Raw genomic sequence first — 15,361 nt, forward strand, 5'->3', positions numbered from 1 at the left:
GAGCAGTCGCTGGCTTTTGCTTGTCTGGAAAGATTTGTTTAGGACCCTGCTGACGTAATAAATATCAAATGTGTTCGATACAGTCAGGGCTTTGATTAGTCTGATATGACTGAATCTGTAAAGCCTTTCCTGCTGCCAGATGCACTTTGTTGATATTTGGATTGGACCAAGCCTCCAACAGGGGATTTGGTTGTTGGCTTCAGTCTGGTGGAAATCAGCCTTGTTTGATGACATAACACATGGTTAGTCTTTACAGGCAACAAAGATGGGCAGTATTACCCTCAACTACAGTAAAGATTGGCCACTTCAACAAAAATCAATGTGGATAAAGTTGGTTACACAGGACAACAACACTGTTGGCTGTAGTTGTTACCATTCTATCAGAAAACTGCCAAAAGATGTAGACTTTGCTGAGCTGAACAAGACTGTGTATGTGCAAGTATGTGTGCATGTTCGAGGTTGCACAACCTGCAATTTCCACTGGATGGCCATTCCCTCAATGTAGACAATGAAGCATTGAATTGTCACAGGGGCTATAATTTCATCAAAATGCCCGCATCAGCCTCTAAAAGATCCGTCCAATACTTGTAGCATGAAAACACCCCTTACACTGTTGTGGTGGTGGTGTAGTAATGGAGCACAAGTCGTGAAATCAATGTCAACACACTGGACACGCTACTAGCAAAGTTTTACAGTGCTGGCCTATGGAGGAATGAATCGTGTTGCTGTTATCGTCTTCTCTGTTATGAAATTAATTACCCCAAATGCAATCCATTCGATGAGATAAGCGCAGTGTTTCGCTGGATAAACAAATATGCTCAGGAGAAACTCATTGAGATTCACTGAGAGACATCCAGTTTAATGACAGAATATGAACTGCGGCTCTCAGCGGTACAGCAACTTTGATTGTCCAGATAAATCTATTTATTACAGTTTTGTGGTATTATTGCTTTAGAAACACACAGATTTGTTGGGTGTCTTACTCTGGTGGTGATGAGCAGTCAACGCCACATGAGAGTGCAGCTTCAGATCGCAGTAAAACATTTTGTACATTAAATGTGAGCAGCTCAGTATACCCTAAAGTATTCTCTAACTCTGTGTGTGTTGTCTCTTTAGGAACTCGACGTACTGCATGAAAGTGTCCATGTCCATGACGGTGGAGGAGAGCGACGAGGGCAAATGTTTCAGCAGCAGAATCCGCCATCTGGAGAAAGCTGAGATAACCCGCAGTAAAATGATCATCTGTCCTGATATAGAAGATTATTTGGCTCCGTACAAACAGCCACAGATGACCTGGTATAAGGTATGACGTGCACAAAATTTTAACACCAAGTTATGTGTTTACCAGGGCTTTCACAATATATTGATATTGTGATGATATTGAGACAATATAATCTTGGATTTGGGATATTGTAATGTTCTTGATGTGGCATAAATATTGTCTTCTTTTTAAGGCTGCATCACAGCAAGGGAATGCAGTCATATCCCCATTATTAATGATGGTTTATTGAAAATCTCTTGCATACAAGTATCTAATGAAACCACCAATAGTCATCCCTGCAGTATCAACACAATATCGATGTCTAGGTATTGTGAAGTTGTCAATATCACCCAGCTTTAAGGCCTATTCTCACACAATGTGAATAAACAACATGAAAGTAGAAATAACTAGAACCTATATGCAATGCCACATTTTCATCATTCTCGGAAAATGTTCTGATACCTAAATGAAAGCAAAGAAGCCTGTCCATTCCGAGTTGAATCTTGCTCCTCTTGCTTCCCTCTTGTTTCTCAGTATTCACCAACACCCTCCACTTCTAACAGACAAATGTGGATAAAGAGATGTTAGCTCTCACTATGTATTACCCTTTTGTCCACCATTGATTGCCGTATTAGTTAATTTTGCCCCACTTGTCTGTGGCTGTTATTGCTTTTATGATCGCTGTCAATTGTTGGAACAGCTTGATGTCCACTTAAAATACCGGTTTCAGTCACAGTCACATGACAAAGCTAATATGACTGCTTCATTAATATTCTTAACAAAGGAAAAAAAAAAAAACAAACAAAAAAAAAACGACAGACTCTGTGTTAAAGAATTCAGAGAGATGCATGTTTTTGTTTTAAAATTTTGCCGTGCATGTTTTTTCATACTGAAATCTGGTGTGAATAGGCCCTTTGAGTGAGAGCAGAGGGATGTTGTCCCACTCTAGTCGACAGCTGACTGTTGCCTGTGCTTCCTACCAGGAGTGTGAGCGGGTTGAATGGCGAAGCTCCATTGTGGTCAACACCACCCACATCTGGATCCCTGAGGTGGAGGAGAATGACGGGGGGAATTACACCTGCGAGTTACAGTATGGATCCAGATTGGTGCGACGAACAACACAACTCAAAGTCACAGGTAGGACACAGTGGGATGGATGGATGGATGGATGGATGGATGGATGGTGCTGCTATTTTCGTGTTCATACTTGGGTGTAATGACTGATCATCTGTTATCCTGGAAAGACCACACTGACTTTGTCTGCAAGAAGACCAATCAAAGAATTTATTTCATCCGATGCCTCGGGTCTTCTGGCACTGGTAAACCATTTCTGCTCTTATTTTTTACTTGTGTGTGTGTGTGAGTGTTCTGCATTATTGCAATTCCACATGGTACAAGAGCTCGACCACTTTAAACTTTAAAATCTAAATTGCCTCACCAAATGAAAATCTGTTCAATGATTGTACGACAGTCTCTTGAGAAGCTTCATGAATCAGCCTATCATAACAACATGCTCAGGCTGGCCAACAACATTGTCTCTAACCCCAGCCATGATCTGAACAGTGAATATGTACAGCTGCCATCAGACTGGAGATACAGGCTTCCACGTTTCAATAGGGTCAGATTGAAACACTGTTTTCAGTCAGTCCTAAAGTTAAATGAAGAACGCAATCCCAGACCGAATGTCCACTGAAGCGCCTCAATATCTGCACCGAGTGTTGTCCTCAGTGACTGTGGTGTTATTTAAATGTATGCATTTTCTGTTTCTTGGCCTAATTTCTTTTTTTGTTATGTGATGTTACAAATGGTGCTGCTGTTGATGGAAAAAAAAAAAAAAAAAAAAAAAAAAACAGCTTCTGCCCTGGTTGACAATAAAGTATCATCAATCAATCAATCAGTCAAGATGATCCGGATGGTTCCCGGACAGCTTCAGATGATAAAAGTAAAAGTACATTGCAGAAAGCATATCTATGAGAACACGAGAAAGCAGTAAGGTGCTAGATACCAAGCATACACCCACACAGTGACCAAGATGTTTGGTATCTTTTAATTTTTCAGCTGATATTAACTGTTATTGTGGCATCGATTATTTACATGTACCACTCAGAATTGAAGGCAGGAATATGCACTGAGTATGCACTATTGGATCTCTCGTTGACTCTACAGCATCTATTATTTTGACAGAAGCCCAGGCTCAACCGTATAGTATCATTGATCATTACTATAGCAGTCGTAAAGTTTCATTGAACACCCACTATAAAGTAGAAACCCACCCTGAAACACATTTTAGAACTGGCTCTCGGTGAGGTGCTTTGCATTTCTGTGAGTAACTGGCCAGTGATAGACGAGGTGACATCATCCTCAGATACTTTCAGCAGCTACAGTGAAGTTTCACCGCAGAAAAAGTTTCAGGGATCAATCTGTCAACAGGAAACATCAGGTTCTGGCAACCTCAGAAACACAGAGCAAGGGTCTCCATCTGGATTCACAATGGGGCACCAATGTTCAACATGACACAAGGATAAAGTCACGATAGAGGAAAAAGAGGTACAGGTACACACAAGGTAGGTTGAGGGAGGGTTGCTTAAACAAAAAAGTAAATTAAAAAAAACTTCACACAGTTTGATGATACATGAAAGTGTGAGTGTTTTATTGAAATTCTTATGTAATTTCATTTACTTAGGTACAATTAGGACTTATTTTCAATTGTAGTTCTGGCACAGCGGCTCAAAACAAACAAACAGAGGGTTTACGTATGTGGTTTTAGGCTTTAGGTGTCTGGACTTATTCAGCAGCACCATCTGCACTTGTTTATTGAGTGTGAGTGTGTGTGTGTGTGAGTGTGGCGGGGCATCATTTATTGGGTGTTTGTGTTTGTGTTCATGCCTGCTTGTGTTTTGTTGTTGTGGCGTGTGCAATATGCGTGTTGCTGTCTGTGAGCAGTGACAACATACTTACTATGCTACGTATTTGGTCTGACAGATTCTTACATGCACACACACACACACTCATAAACATGCACCCTGTTGTTCATATCCACACAGACACTTTGCTGGGTACAAATGCTTGCGCGGGCACAAACACACACACACAAACACATGCACTCAGTGATTTCCGAATGTGACATAATGTGATGTGCCACAATAAGCAGCGAGCAGTGAAACAGGATACGGCTTGAACAGGAGCCGTCCTGTTACAGCATGCTGTCTTGCACTTTGCGCTCCATATCGCTTACTTTTCCCAAACACGAAAATAAAGTCAGCAGCTTCATCAACTCCCACTTCCTCCTCTAGTTCAGATGTAAAGGTACCTCTTTGTTTTAAAAGTTGATAAGACTAGGCATTATTTCATTTGTGAAAGCCGTATTCAGAAGCTCATCTCTCAGTTTCCTTGCTTCCCTTCATGTGCCGTCCTGTGTAGATGAGGAGGGAGAGTGAAATCAGAGCCATGCTTACACACTCTGTCTTGTGTCTAACTGTTGGTAAAGGCAATAGATTCCATTGATTCCACAGCTGAGTTGTTGCATCGACAGTGAGGAAACTTCTCTTGGGTCCTGTTTGAGTAATATTTTAGGCCGTGATCCGACTCAAGGCTTTGTTCTTCTGCTCAAACACAGAGTGTTGCTGGGAGCGTCACTAGCAACACAGAGAGCTCAAGGGCTCGGACGTGCAAGGAAGGCTCCAGCCCTCTCATTACTGGCAACACGCCAGTCGACGACTTGCAAGTTATCAAATTAGCTTTAGCTGGCCTACAGTAAGAACGTGGATCGTGTTGTTGATAAGAAAGATGGATATGATGCACACAGTGTGAAGGAGACAAGTTGTCTGCTGTAATTAGACTATGGCTAAGACCACACTAAGTTTGGAAAATTGGAAAATGGTGTATTTGTGTCTGTGCTGTCCACATTCAGCTGTTGAAAAGTTTCCCAAACACACTTGCACTCCCGACAAGACACAGAAACAGCGACTTATACTCAAATACAAATGTGTTGACTTACCTTGTGTTTGAGATGTCCTGGTTGCTGAAAGTGCCGAGTTTAAAAGTCCCAGTTCCAGAGTTCACTTCTATAATTCAAGAGTTCACTTGTTAACTGTTGGCATGCACATTGTTCACTACCCCAAAGCAATATCCTGCGTTTTTCAGTCAGATTAAACAAGGTTGTGGTGCACAGAATAGATTGGCGCAATGGAATCACGTAACAAAATCTTACAGCTGTGTGTTTACGGTGTGTTTGTTTACAGTTTTCATCTGACAGAGGATTTTTGTTGTAGTGGGAACTCGCCTTGACGTTTCTTGGTCAACCAGGGGCAGGAAGGGCATTCAGGAGAATCCGTGTATCATTCGTTCTTTCTATTTTCAATTGCCAATCAAAAATGAAAAAATGAAAAAGTGACTGGTTATTTTGTTATTTGTTTTTTTAATCTAACACCAAAATCCAAAATATGCCTGGTTTTTCATAGTTCAATTTTAGGCTCAGATCAAAAATACGAAATGGAAAAACGGGAATCAGGACTGAATTTGATTTTATTATTTAATTGGTCCGGTTTACGTGACCCAGAAGTTTGGTAATGAGCGGTAGCTCACAGCAGATCACAGCAGCCAGGTGCATTCAGTCCCGCCGCCCTGATCACCGCCACCATGGATAGTTATTAGTGTTGTTTCGAGGACCAAAGCGTGTGACTCTAAAAGAAGAGGACATGACAACCGAAAAAATCAGCTGAGCTGAGCTGCACCGGACGCTCACCTGTCAGATCCGGCAGACCTGACCGGGTGGGCGCGGTACCGTCCGGTGCCGCGGCCGGCCCGCCTGATGCCGTCCGGTGCCGCGACCGGCCCGCCTGATGCTGCGGCCGACTGGCGCCGCGGTAGGAGTAGTAACATGGAAAGGCGCAAGCCAGTAATTTCGCCTAGGGCGGCAACATAGGCAGAACCGCCACTGTGCAATTTCACAGAAAAGGGCCGGGTTTCCCAGATCGGTTAAGAAGGTCTCCGGAGCTGCTACCCATCATTGTTAAGAAGCTCAGCTGATTTTTTCGGTTGTCATGTCCTCTTCTTTTAGAGTCACACGCTTTGGTCCTCGAAACAACACTAATAACTATCCATGGTGGCGGTGATCAGGGTGGCGGGACTGAATGCTCCTGGCTGCTGTGATCTGCTGTGAGCTACCGCTCATTACCAAACTTCTGGGTCACGTAAACCGGACCAATTAAATAATAAAATCAAATTCAGTCCTGATTCCCGTTTTTCCATTTCGTATTTTTGATCCGAGCCTAAAATTGAACTATGAAAAACCAGGCATATTTTGGATTTTGGTGTTAGATTAAAAAACAAATAACAAAATAACCAGTCACTTTTTCATTTTTTAAATTTTTGATTGGCAATTGAAAATAGAAAGAACGAATGATACACGGATTCAGGAGCACTTTTTCCTTATGGGACTTGTGACTTCCCCCAGTTCCCAGGACGTCTCAAATGTAGCAGCAGTTATGTTAGCTCACTTATGCAGATATCGGCTAACTCAGCTGAATGTGGGAAGCACCAGTAGGATCAAAATCAAGAAACCAAACAGACAAAAGCAGCCAGGCTTCTTTGTCTGGACAAATAGTGAAGTTGAACTGCTTTTCAAAGTAACAAGTGGCTTTGGATGTTGGGTAGTGCCTGAATGTGTTCACATGACATTCATACATGTTGTCAGAATGGTTTGTTTTCTTCATCCACACTAGCACTAGCACTAGAAACAAAGATCAATTCATTAATGCTCTTTACCCTAAAGACTCTGTCCTCATACACCTTACTTCAGTTTGAGGCCACTTACACCATAAATCTATGTGACAAAGAATTATTTCAACTGACAAAGGAAGTAGTCCTCAAATGCAAACTAGGTAAATTAAGTTTAGGGTTGTTTACCACTTGTTTAAATATGGGGAGCAAAGTTGGCTCGACTAACTCACTGACACAGTATGAGAATGAAATTTACTGTGTGTGTGTGTGTGTGTGTGTGTGTGTGTGTATGCAAGTCAGCTGTATGCTGTACAAAGTAGCTGTGACCCCAATTGATCTTCTATTTAGGAAGCCTGAATGTCTCTATTATTTTCTTTCTTCTGTGAGAGTCTGTCTGTGCCCCACCCTCTGTCTCTCTCTCTCCCTCTCTATCCCTCTGTCTTTAAGTGTCCACATTCAAGTCTTTGACTGTTTCAGTCTGCCTCTTTTTCTCTCTTTTCCCTCCATCTTTACCCACATACACACAGAGCTCAGGGCCAGTTCTCTGGCCATCTCAAGCATGCATGAATATACACTGTGTGTGTGTGTGTGTGTGTGTGTGTGTGTGTGTGTGTGTGTGTGTGTGTGTGTGTGTGTGTGTGTGTGTGTGTGTGCGCGCGTGTGCATCTGTGGCATCTGCCTGGCTGCAGAAAAAAACAAATTAGACAAATATGTGAAATATTTTCTGTGTCATGGGTACTTGGACATTTCTGTGCTTGAAAAGGATCCTTCCATGTCTCGTGGCAAGGCCGGGGATTTCTTCAGCTTCACAGCGACGTTATACCAAAGGGATGTTATGGCCTGGCTTGGCATCTCATGCTGCACACTTAAATAGTTTTCAGTGAAACCCGGCCCCAAGACATCTGTCAGTCTGTGCCAGGCCTTGGCTAAACGTCTCCGTCCTTGATCCTGCAGTTAGGTCCGCGTCTCTTGGCAGCACGTTTTTATCGCTGTGCTTTCAACATTAAACGGAGATTAAAATAAGACATGGGCAGAGCGCACAGATCGACTGCGGGCTATGATGTTGATTCCAACTAAACACACATAGCTGAAAAAAATGCTGGAATTACACCCAAAGTCAGCTTTGTGAACGGAGAAGAAAGTTAGTATTTTCCTTTTCGACTCTAAGTCTCACGCTCTCAATGCACTTCCTTCAAAGCCTCTTACTGTAACTTTTTAAATCTTTATATTATAGCTTCTGTTTAACTTCAGCACCCTGGAGAAGTCAGTGCTTTCCAGTGCATTTTATACTGCACTTTCTTACTACTGACACCAGCTAGCTCTGGGCTGTCCTTGGGGTTAAGGTACTCAAATAAATCTGGAATATACATTTTTCCAGGATTAAGACACCAGTTACATCAGGGTCTAGGGTGCTGCTAGGCCTGGACTAACTTCAGTGAGGTTTTTTTCCAAAATCTGATACAGATTTATGCACATATGTTTTTGCACTGAATTGCAGAGAACATCAAGTCTTTTCTGTCTGTGTGTGTGTGTGTGTGTGTGTGTGTGTGTTGGGGGGGGGTACACACACACACACACACACATACATACGCTATGCTATGTACACATCATGTACACATCACAGAACTCTATATATTACAAGGAATCTTGAAAAAAATAAAAAATCCAAAGTTCTTGACAGCTGCTGGTGCTTCTGGCCAGTGAACCAGGCAGATTTAGGGAAATACCAGAGAAGCCTCTACGTCTTGGATGAAGACTTGGATAGAACTATGAATGAATTTAATTTTGTCTGCCAGTGTACCACAGCAGTGACCTGAGAGAAACTTTGTTGGTAGAAAAAAAAAATCCTCATTTATTTGGAGCAGTAATGAAGCTGTATTGAAATGGCCAAATATATAGTACATCTAAAACCTTGAATACAACACAAAATGCATCGTATGCAGAGTGTGTTAATTTGCAATAAGTCATTTGTGTGTGTGTGTGTGTGTGTGTGTGTGTGTGTGTGTGTTGTGTGACAAAACATTGAGCACCAATATGGATATATAACAGTGAAAATATTTGCGTCACTGGCTTTATAACTAGTGGTGTCAAATTATCGCGTTAATTGAGATTAATTAATTACAGTCATATTTAGCGCGTTATGTTTTTTAATCGAGTTAATCTAATTTTTAATCTCTAATTTTACTTTTTTATAAAATCGGTTTGTAGGCGTTGGGCTTCCTGTGCTTAAATTGTTGGGGGTGGAAAACAATGGTCAGTCACACCCTGAAGTGGACATTGATTGGCTGTCATTGTGTTTGTGCCGGCCTGTCACTGGCCCGGTGGCCTGCCCGTCTTTTTTTTTTTTTTTTTTTAAACAGGTCACCGGCCAGGCCAATCAGCTGTCGGTCCGGTCCGGCTGGCCTCACCAGTCTGATCTTTTTTTTTTTTTTTTTTTTTAAGTCAGAGAGACAGGCCAGGCCAATCAGAGGCCAGCAACCTGTGAAGAGGTCAAGACATGATTGGTTTGCTTTGATTAACACCCGCCCCAACAGTCCGAGTCCGTTGTAAACAGGCAGCGCATGTTGAGGAGGGGGTGTCGCGACTCGTGTGTGTGACTGTGGAGGAGAGGAAAGGAGGTGGAAGAAAAGGTTGCGTGATCGAAGTTAATACATTACCGTATTCATCCGAATATAAGACGATATTTTTTCCATTGAAAATGCCCTGAAAAAACGCCCTCGTCTAATATTGGGGGTCTAAGCAAATATACATGTATTGTGCATATGTAAACCAGTAGGTAGGCTCGCCTGATGCCGCGATTACCGGCGAATGGCCGCATTGCGCAGTCATTGCAGCCGCATATGAACAAAAATTGATATGGCAGTAAGCTATGTGTGCGCCGCTCACCTGCCAGATCCGGCAGACCAGACCCGGTGCCGCGGCCGGCTCGCCTGATGCCGACCGGTGGCTTTTTTATTCAAACAAGATTTTGTCCATATAATTTTTTTTTTTTTTCCAAAAAAGGGTCTTGAAAAAGAGGGGTCCCCCCGACCCGCATCGGACTGATCTGCTACAATAATGTAATGAATTTAAAGGGAAATACTTCAAGTTCAGGGCTTTTCTCAGCAATTTTAGGTGAGATTAAAAAAGAGATTAATTAGATCAATTAATTACAGATCATAATTAATTAATCTCTCAATTTTTTTAATCTCTTGACACCACTATTTATAACATCAATAAATCACATGTATAAACCACACCCACCTGGGACTCCATGCACATAAAAAACACCAGTCTGGTTAACAGCGGGCAGTCACTGGTGTTTCAGCTACATTTGTTCTGTGTGACTGTGTGTGCGTGTGTGTTAACAGCCAGTAATGCTGTGTTAGTAATGCTGTGTGATCTGTCTACTGATCACAGAGTTCATACAGTATCACTACTGTAGCCTAGGGGGGAATGCCCTTGGAATAGCTTCACAGAGCTACATACACACACACACATACACACACACACACACACACACACGGTTCGCTGACTAGAACAGATCTGATTGGGTCAGATCAGGGATAGCTCAGGGTCAGAGGAAGAGAGAGAGAAACAGAGAAAATGAGAAAGAGACAAAGCTGAAAAGAGACTTGGGAGAAACAGAGAGAGAGAGAGAGAGACGGAGAGAGGGAGAGAAGAATTTTACTCTTTAGGTTTTAAAGAAAGAAAGAAAAATCTTAGGGATGGAGACAGTGATAAAGAGAGACTGAACCCTTTACCCTGATTTGAACACTAATTCCCAAATGATGTCTAAGTTTTAATCGCTGACTTAAGTCATCTGTAATCTCATGGACCATTTCAGATGGGATTATATTTCACTTCACTTTTACAGAGGTGACAGTGGGTACCTGAAGCTGTCATGCAGTCTCCAGACTGGGCTTGTGTCATTAATGTTTATTTATTCTATGTCTGAAGAGAGACTCCCAACAGGAATTACAACTGGCAGTGGTGGCATGTTTAATCTGCCAGTGCCAGTTAACTTAGCAGCAGCCTGCTCTAACATATCCATAACAGCAGAGCATCAGAGCAGCATCCAGCAGTGTAAAGCAGGACAATCAAAACATGCATACATAGAGCAAACAGGGTCTACAGTCTTCAATAGCAGTCAAAACTTTTGTGGAAACATTCATGTGTTAAATTCCATGCTTAGGTTTCCATTGTCGCACGATTAAATTTAGGGCCTCTGAGTTTTATTAAAACAAAAAAGCAAGTAATTTTCTCTGTAATAATCACCAAGGTCAGCCGTGAAGAAAACACCAATCCTGTTCAATTTGGACAGGATTGTTGGATGAATATCACTTGAGACATTTGTGGTAGGCAAAGTGACCTGATGCCCCCCTGCAAAACTAATCACATCGGAACAGAGCTCATGTCTTGTTTTTATGTCATTCCTAAGAGTAAGGCAAAGATAGATGAGTGTGAATTGAGATAAACAGAGACTCAGAGCAAAGGAACACAACAAGACAGAAAAAAACTTTTTGTTTTGTTTTCGATAAACTGTGGACCTGTAGGGCTGTGGCTGTGACAGTGATCAAGCACTCTAAATAACTTGAAGTTAAAGATGTGATGATCTTTATCAGTCTGTCAGTTGTGACTAACTATAAGTCAGAGACTTATTAAAAGTTCATACTGATGTTAAAAGAAGGCGGATTGTTTGGATCAGAATTAAAATGCAATCATTAAATGATAAATGTTTTGTTTTTGCCACAGCACCAGGAATATGCATTGCAAAATAAAACGTGTGAAAATTGAAACTGAAAAAGGAAACATGAAAATGAGAAGGGGAATTGAAAAGATTAAATGGCCGTTTGTGAAATAGAAAACTTAAAATGAAACAGAGGAAAACGGCAAATTGAAATAGATAAGGGGAAATGAGGGGATTAAAAAGATTGAAAATGAAAAGCAAAATCCAGAAAGTTAAATCATTATTTCTTGTTCACAGTGCTGCTTCTCATTCTTGAGTTCTTAGCAACAACAATTCTCCATAAACTCAGGGGTGGTCTCCAAAGGTGAACCCGAACTTCAATCATTATCCAAGGAATTGCTGTTATTCTTTGAAAGTATCAGATGACAGATTCTAGGAGAAAGCCAAAGACCTTTTTCATTAAAGGAAGTTCCTGTAGAGAGACAGAGGGAGAGCGAAAAGAAGAAAAGACTGAACTCTCTAATCTTGTTTTTATATCCGTCATGTTCCACAGAGGAAAGCTCCATCAGCCCCGAGCTGCCTTCAGGAGCAATCTGCTACCTACTGCACTGCAGGCCTCTGTGTGTGTGTGTGTGTGTGAGAGAGAGAGAGAGTTTTGTTTCTGACTGTGTGCATGTCTGCCCGCCAGCCTATGCATACAAACAAGGGATTGTGTTCTTGTACGAGTGTGTGAGAAAGAGGCAGAGATAATCAAATGTGTTGATTATTGTTACATATTAAGGGAAACAGACTATTAAAGTGCATAGAAATAATATTGTAGCACATTCATCTGTTCAAATTTGATTGTTCAAAACTATAATAGTAATGATAATGATGTTAAACTAATCTGACATGTAATTCTAATATAATCACTGACTAATCACTAACATGTAATGTAAATGTATGTGTTGTATATAGTACGTATATGTAACGTAAACAGTATTATTAATGCATCTCACTATAGATAGATAGATAGATAGATATATAGATAGATAGATAGATAGATAGATAGATAGATAGATAGGTGGCTCCTTTGACATCACAGTATATAGAGTTCCTGTGGTTTGAGCTGAGAAGGGAAGATCGACGGAGATCACAGCACAGAAAGAGACAGAGCCCTGACTCATGCAGCTTTCTCTTTGGCCTGGCTGCATGTGTTTTCGTATCACTGCGTGTTTGTTTACCCAGGGAGTGAGTTTTTGGTGCGTGCACTTGCTTTACTTCCTGAGAAGTGTTTTTGTTTTATGGCCGTTTCTGTTTGTGTATGTGTTTTTATATATATTTTGTGGTTGCATACACACTTGATGAAACACAAATGTGTATGGATGGCTTGTGGATTTACCTGCATGTATGTGTATGTGTGTGTCCTTTGTTTAAAAAAATAAAGGTCACTCTCAATAACCACTTCACAGAAGGCAAAACACACTATGCAACACTTAGTTTGTAATTTGTACTTTTGTGTTATCAACTACACGACTAATCATATAAGCTGACATACCATAGTTACATGGGACTAGTATTCTAGAACACAGCGGTTACCATAGTGACACAAGACCAGTGTTGTAGAAAACAGTGGTTACCATAGTAACTTGGGAGTATTGCTCTAGAACACAGTGGTTACCATAGTAACATTGCAACATTGCTCTAGATCACAGTGGTTACCATAGTGACATGGGAGAACTGTTCTCTAGAACACAGTGTTTACACACTGGGGCATTATTCTAGAACACAGGGGTTACCATAGTAACATGGGAGCATTGTTCTAGAACAGTGGTTACCATAGTGACAAGGGGGCATTGCTCTAGAACACAGGGTTTACCATAGTAACATTGCAACATTGCTCTAGATCACAGTGGTTACCACAGTGACATGGGAGAACTGTTCTCTAGAACACAGCGTTTACCATAGACCAATGCTCTAGAAAACTGTACTTACCGTAGCAACATAGGGCATTATTCTAGAACACAGGGGTTACCATAGTATCATGGGAGCATTGTTCTAGAACCCAGGGGTTACCATAGTAACATGGGAGCATTGCTCTAGAAAACAATGGTTACCATTGTAACGTGGGGGCATAACCCTAACCCTTGGCTATGACAGAAACTAGGTAGCATTATTCTAGAACAGTGGTTACTGTAGTTACATAGAGCACATGTTTTCTGGTTACCATAGTTATAGGACCATTGCTGTAGAACACAGTGGTTACCATAGTTACATGTGAGCAGTGGTCTAGAACACAGTTGTTTCCGTAGTTACATGAATTCAGTGTTTTAGAACACAGTGATTTCTCTGGTTCCATCGTGTTCTTTAACTAACCCATCTGTGTAGTTCTTTCCGCTCTAAACTACAATTTGTATTCCCATGAACCTTTAATTTCCGAGTTAAGGGAGACCATCATCTCATCTTTTTCCTTTTCATTTAAAGACATTGTGTCTCAACCAATCCTTCATCATAAACCCAACCTCCCTCTCTCTCTCTTTCTCTCTCCCTTCCCTCAGCCATTTTCTAAAATTCTCATCCATATTTCAGAAGCATTTCAAAGTAAAATGTGTGTTAGCAAAGTACACAGCGTTCAGGCTAAATTTAACACTACTAAGGATTTGTGTGTGTGTGTGTGTGTGTGTGTGTGTGTGTGCGCCTGTGTGTGTACGTGTGCGTGTTTCAGAGAGAGAGGAGGAGAAAGGTGATTTGCTATGGTGCAAAACGTTTGTAACCTCACTGGAATAATGTTAAGCCTAATGAAACATTACGTCCCCTCTATGCCCCCCACCCCCACCACCACCACCAAAACCAGGCACACACACACACACACACACAGAGAGAGAGAGAGAGAGAGAGAGAGAGAGAGAGGAACACAAGGCACATGAAAAGATCTTTGTCTGTGTCTTTCTTTTTCAAGCCTCTCTCTACACCTGTCACTCTCAATCTGTCGCTGTTTCTCAAACATTCCACCTCTCCCTCTCTTTATCGCTTCCATTCTTTTGGTCTCTTGTCCTTATATTTACTTCCCTCCACGGCTTTCTCTCACATTGCCCGATTTTCACTCTTCATCTTCCTCTTTCTGTCCATCTATCTCTTTCACTCTGTCTCGCTTACACACACCGCGCGTTGTGTGTGTGTGTGTGTTAAGGGCCCATGACCTAGTTAGAGTCTCACCTCCTAATTCGTTGTGAAATTGCCTCTGTTCTCCAAAGACAGAGGGGCTTGATGAGGCTACTCTACACACACACACACCCATCACATTAACATGACTATGCAACTAAAATAGAAAAGGGAAAGAGAGACAGGGAAAGGGAGAGACATAGAACCAGAGAAAAGTAACCGAGAGAGAGAGCATGAGGGACAAACAACACTAAAAACAGAATATTGTAGCGTCATTTATTTAGAAGTTACAGCTGTGGATGTACGATGTATGATGCCGATTTTAGCATTCATTGTCTTGAGTTTGCATCCCAAAAACAATTCATGGTACTTTGGCTCAGGGCAGAGTTGTATATCTAAAAAGGTCACGCCATCGAGGTGCCTGGAACGTTCTTAAGCCTGCAGTGATTCAGATTTGACTGCCTGGGATGCTGGTGCCAAGCATTATTTCTCAAATGTTGATGTGGAGAACAGAAATAGGCAAACTGTAGCACGAAAGTCCTACAAAATCTTTACGAGCAAGAAGTGCT

At 41.5% G+C, this 15,361-nt stretch overlaps 1 protein-coding gene across 4 annotated transcripts in view; it reads left to right on the top strand.

Moving 5' to 3' along the window:
- The window catches only part of il1rapl2 (interleukin 1 receptor accessory protein-like 2), a 583,827-nt gene that overhangs the window by 423,230 nt on the left and 145,236 nt on the right, over positions 1–15,361 (top strand). For all 4 annotated transcript variants that reach the window (XM_030061479.1, XM_030061478.1, XM_030061480.1 and 1 more), the window contains 2 exons: positions 1,117–1,303; positions 2,245–2,398. In XM_030061479.1, the coding sequence (XP_029917339.1) occupies positions 1,117–1,303; positions 2,245–2,398 (341 nt within the window). The remainder of the gene's footprint in view (positions 1–1,116; positions 1,304–2,244; positions 2,399–15,361) is intronic.

This window comes from Myripristis murdjan, chromosome 10, assembly GCF_902150065.1.
Source record: "Myripristis murdjan chromosome 10, fMyrMur1.1, whole genome shotgun sequence".
Classification (NCBI taxonomy): Eukaryota; Metazoa; Chordata; class Actinopteri; order Holocentriformes; family Holocentridae; genus Myripristis; species Myripristis murdjan.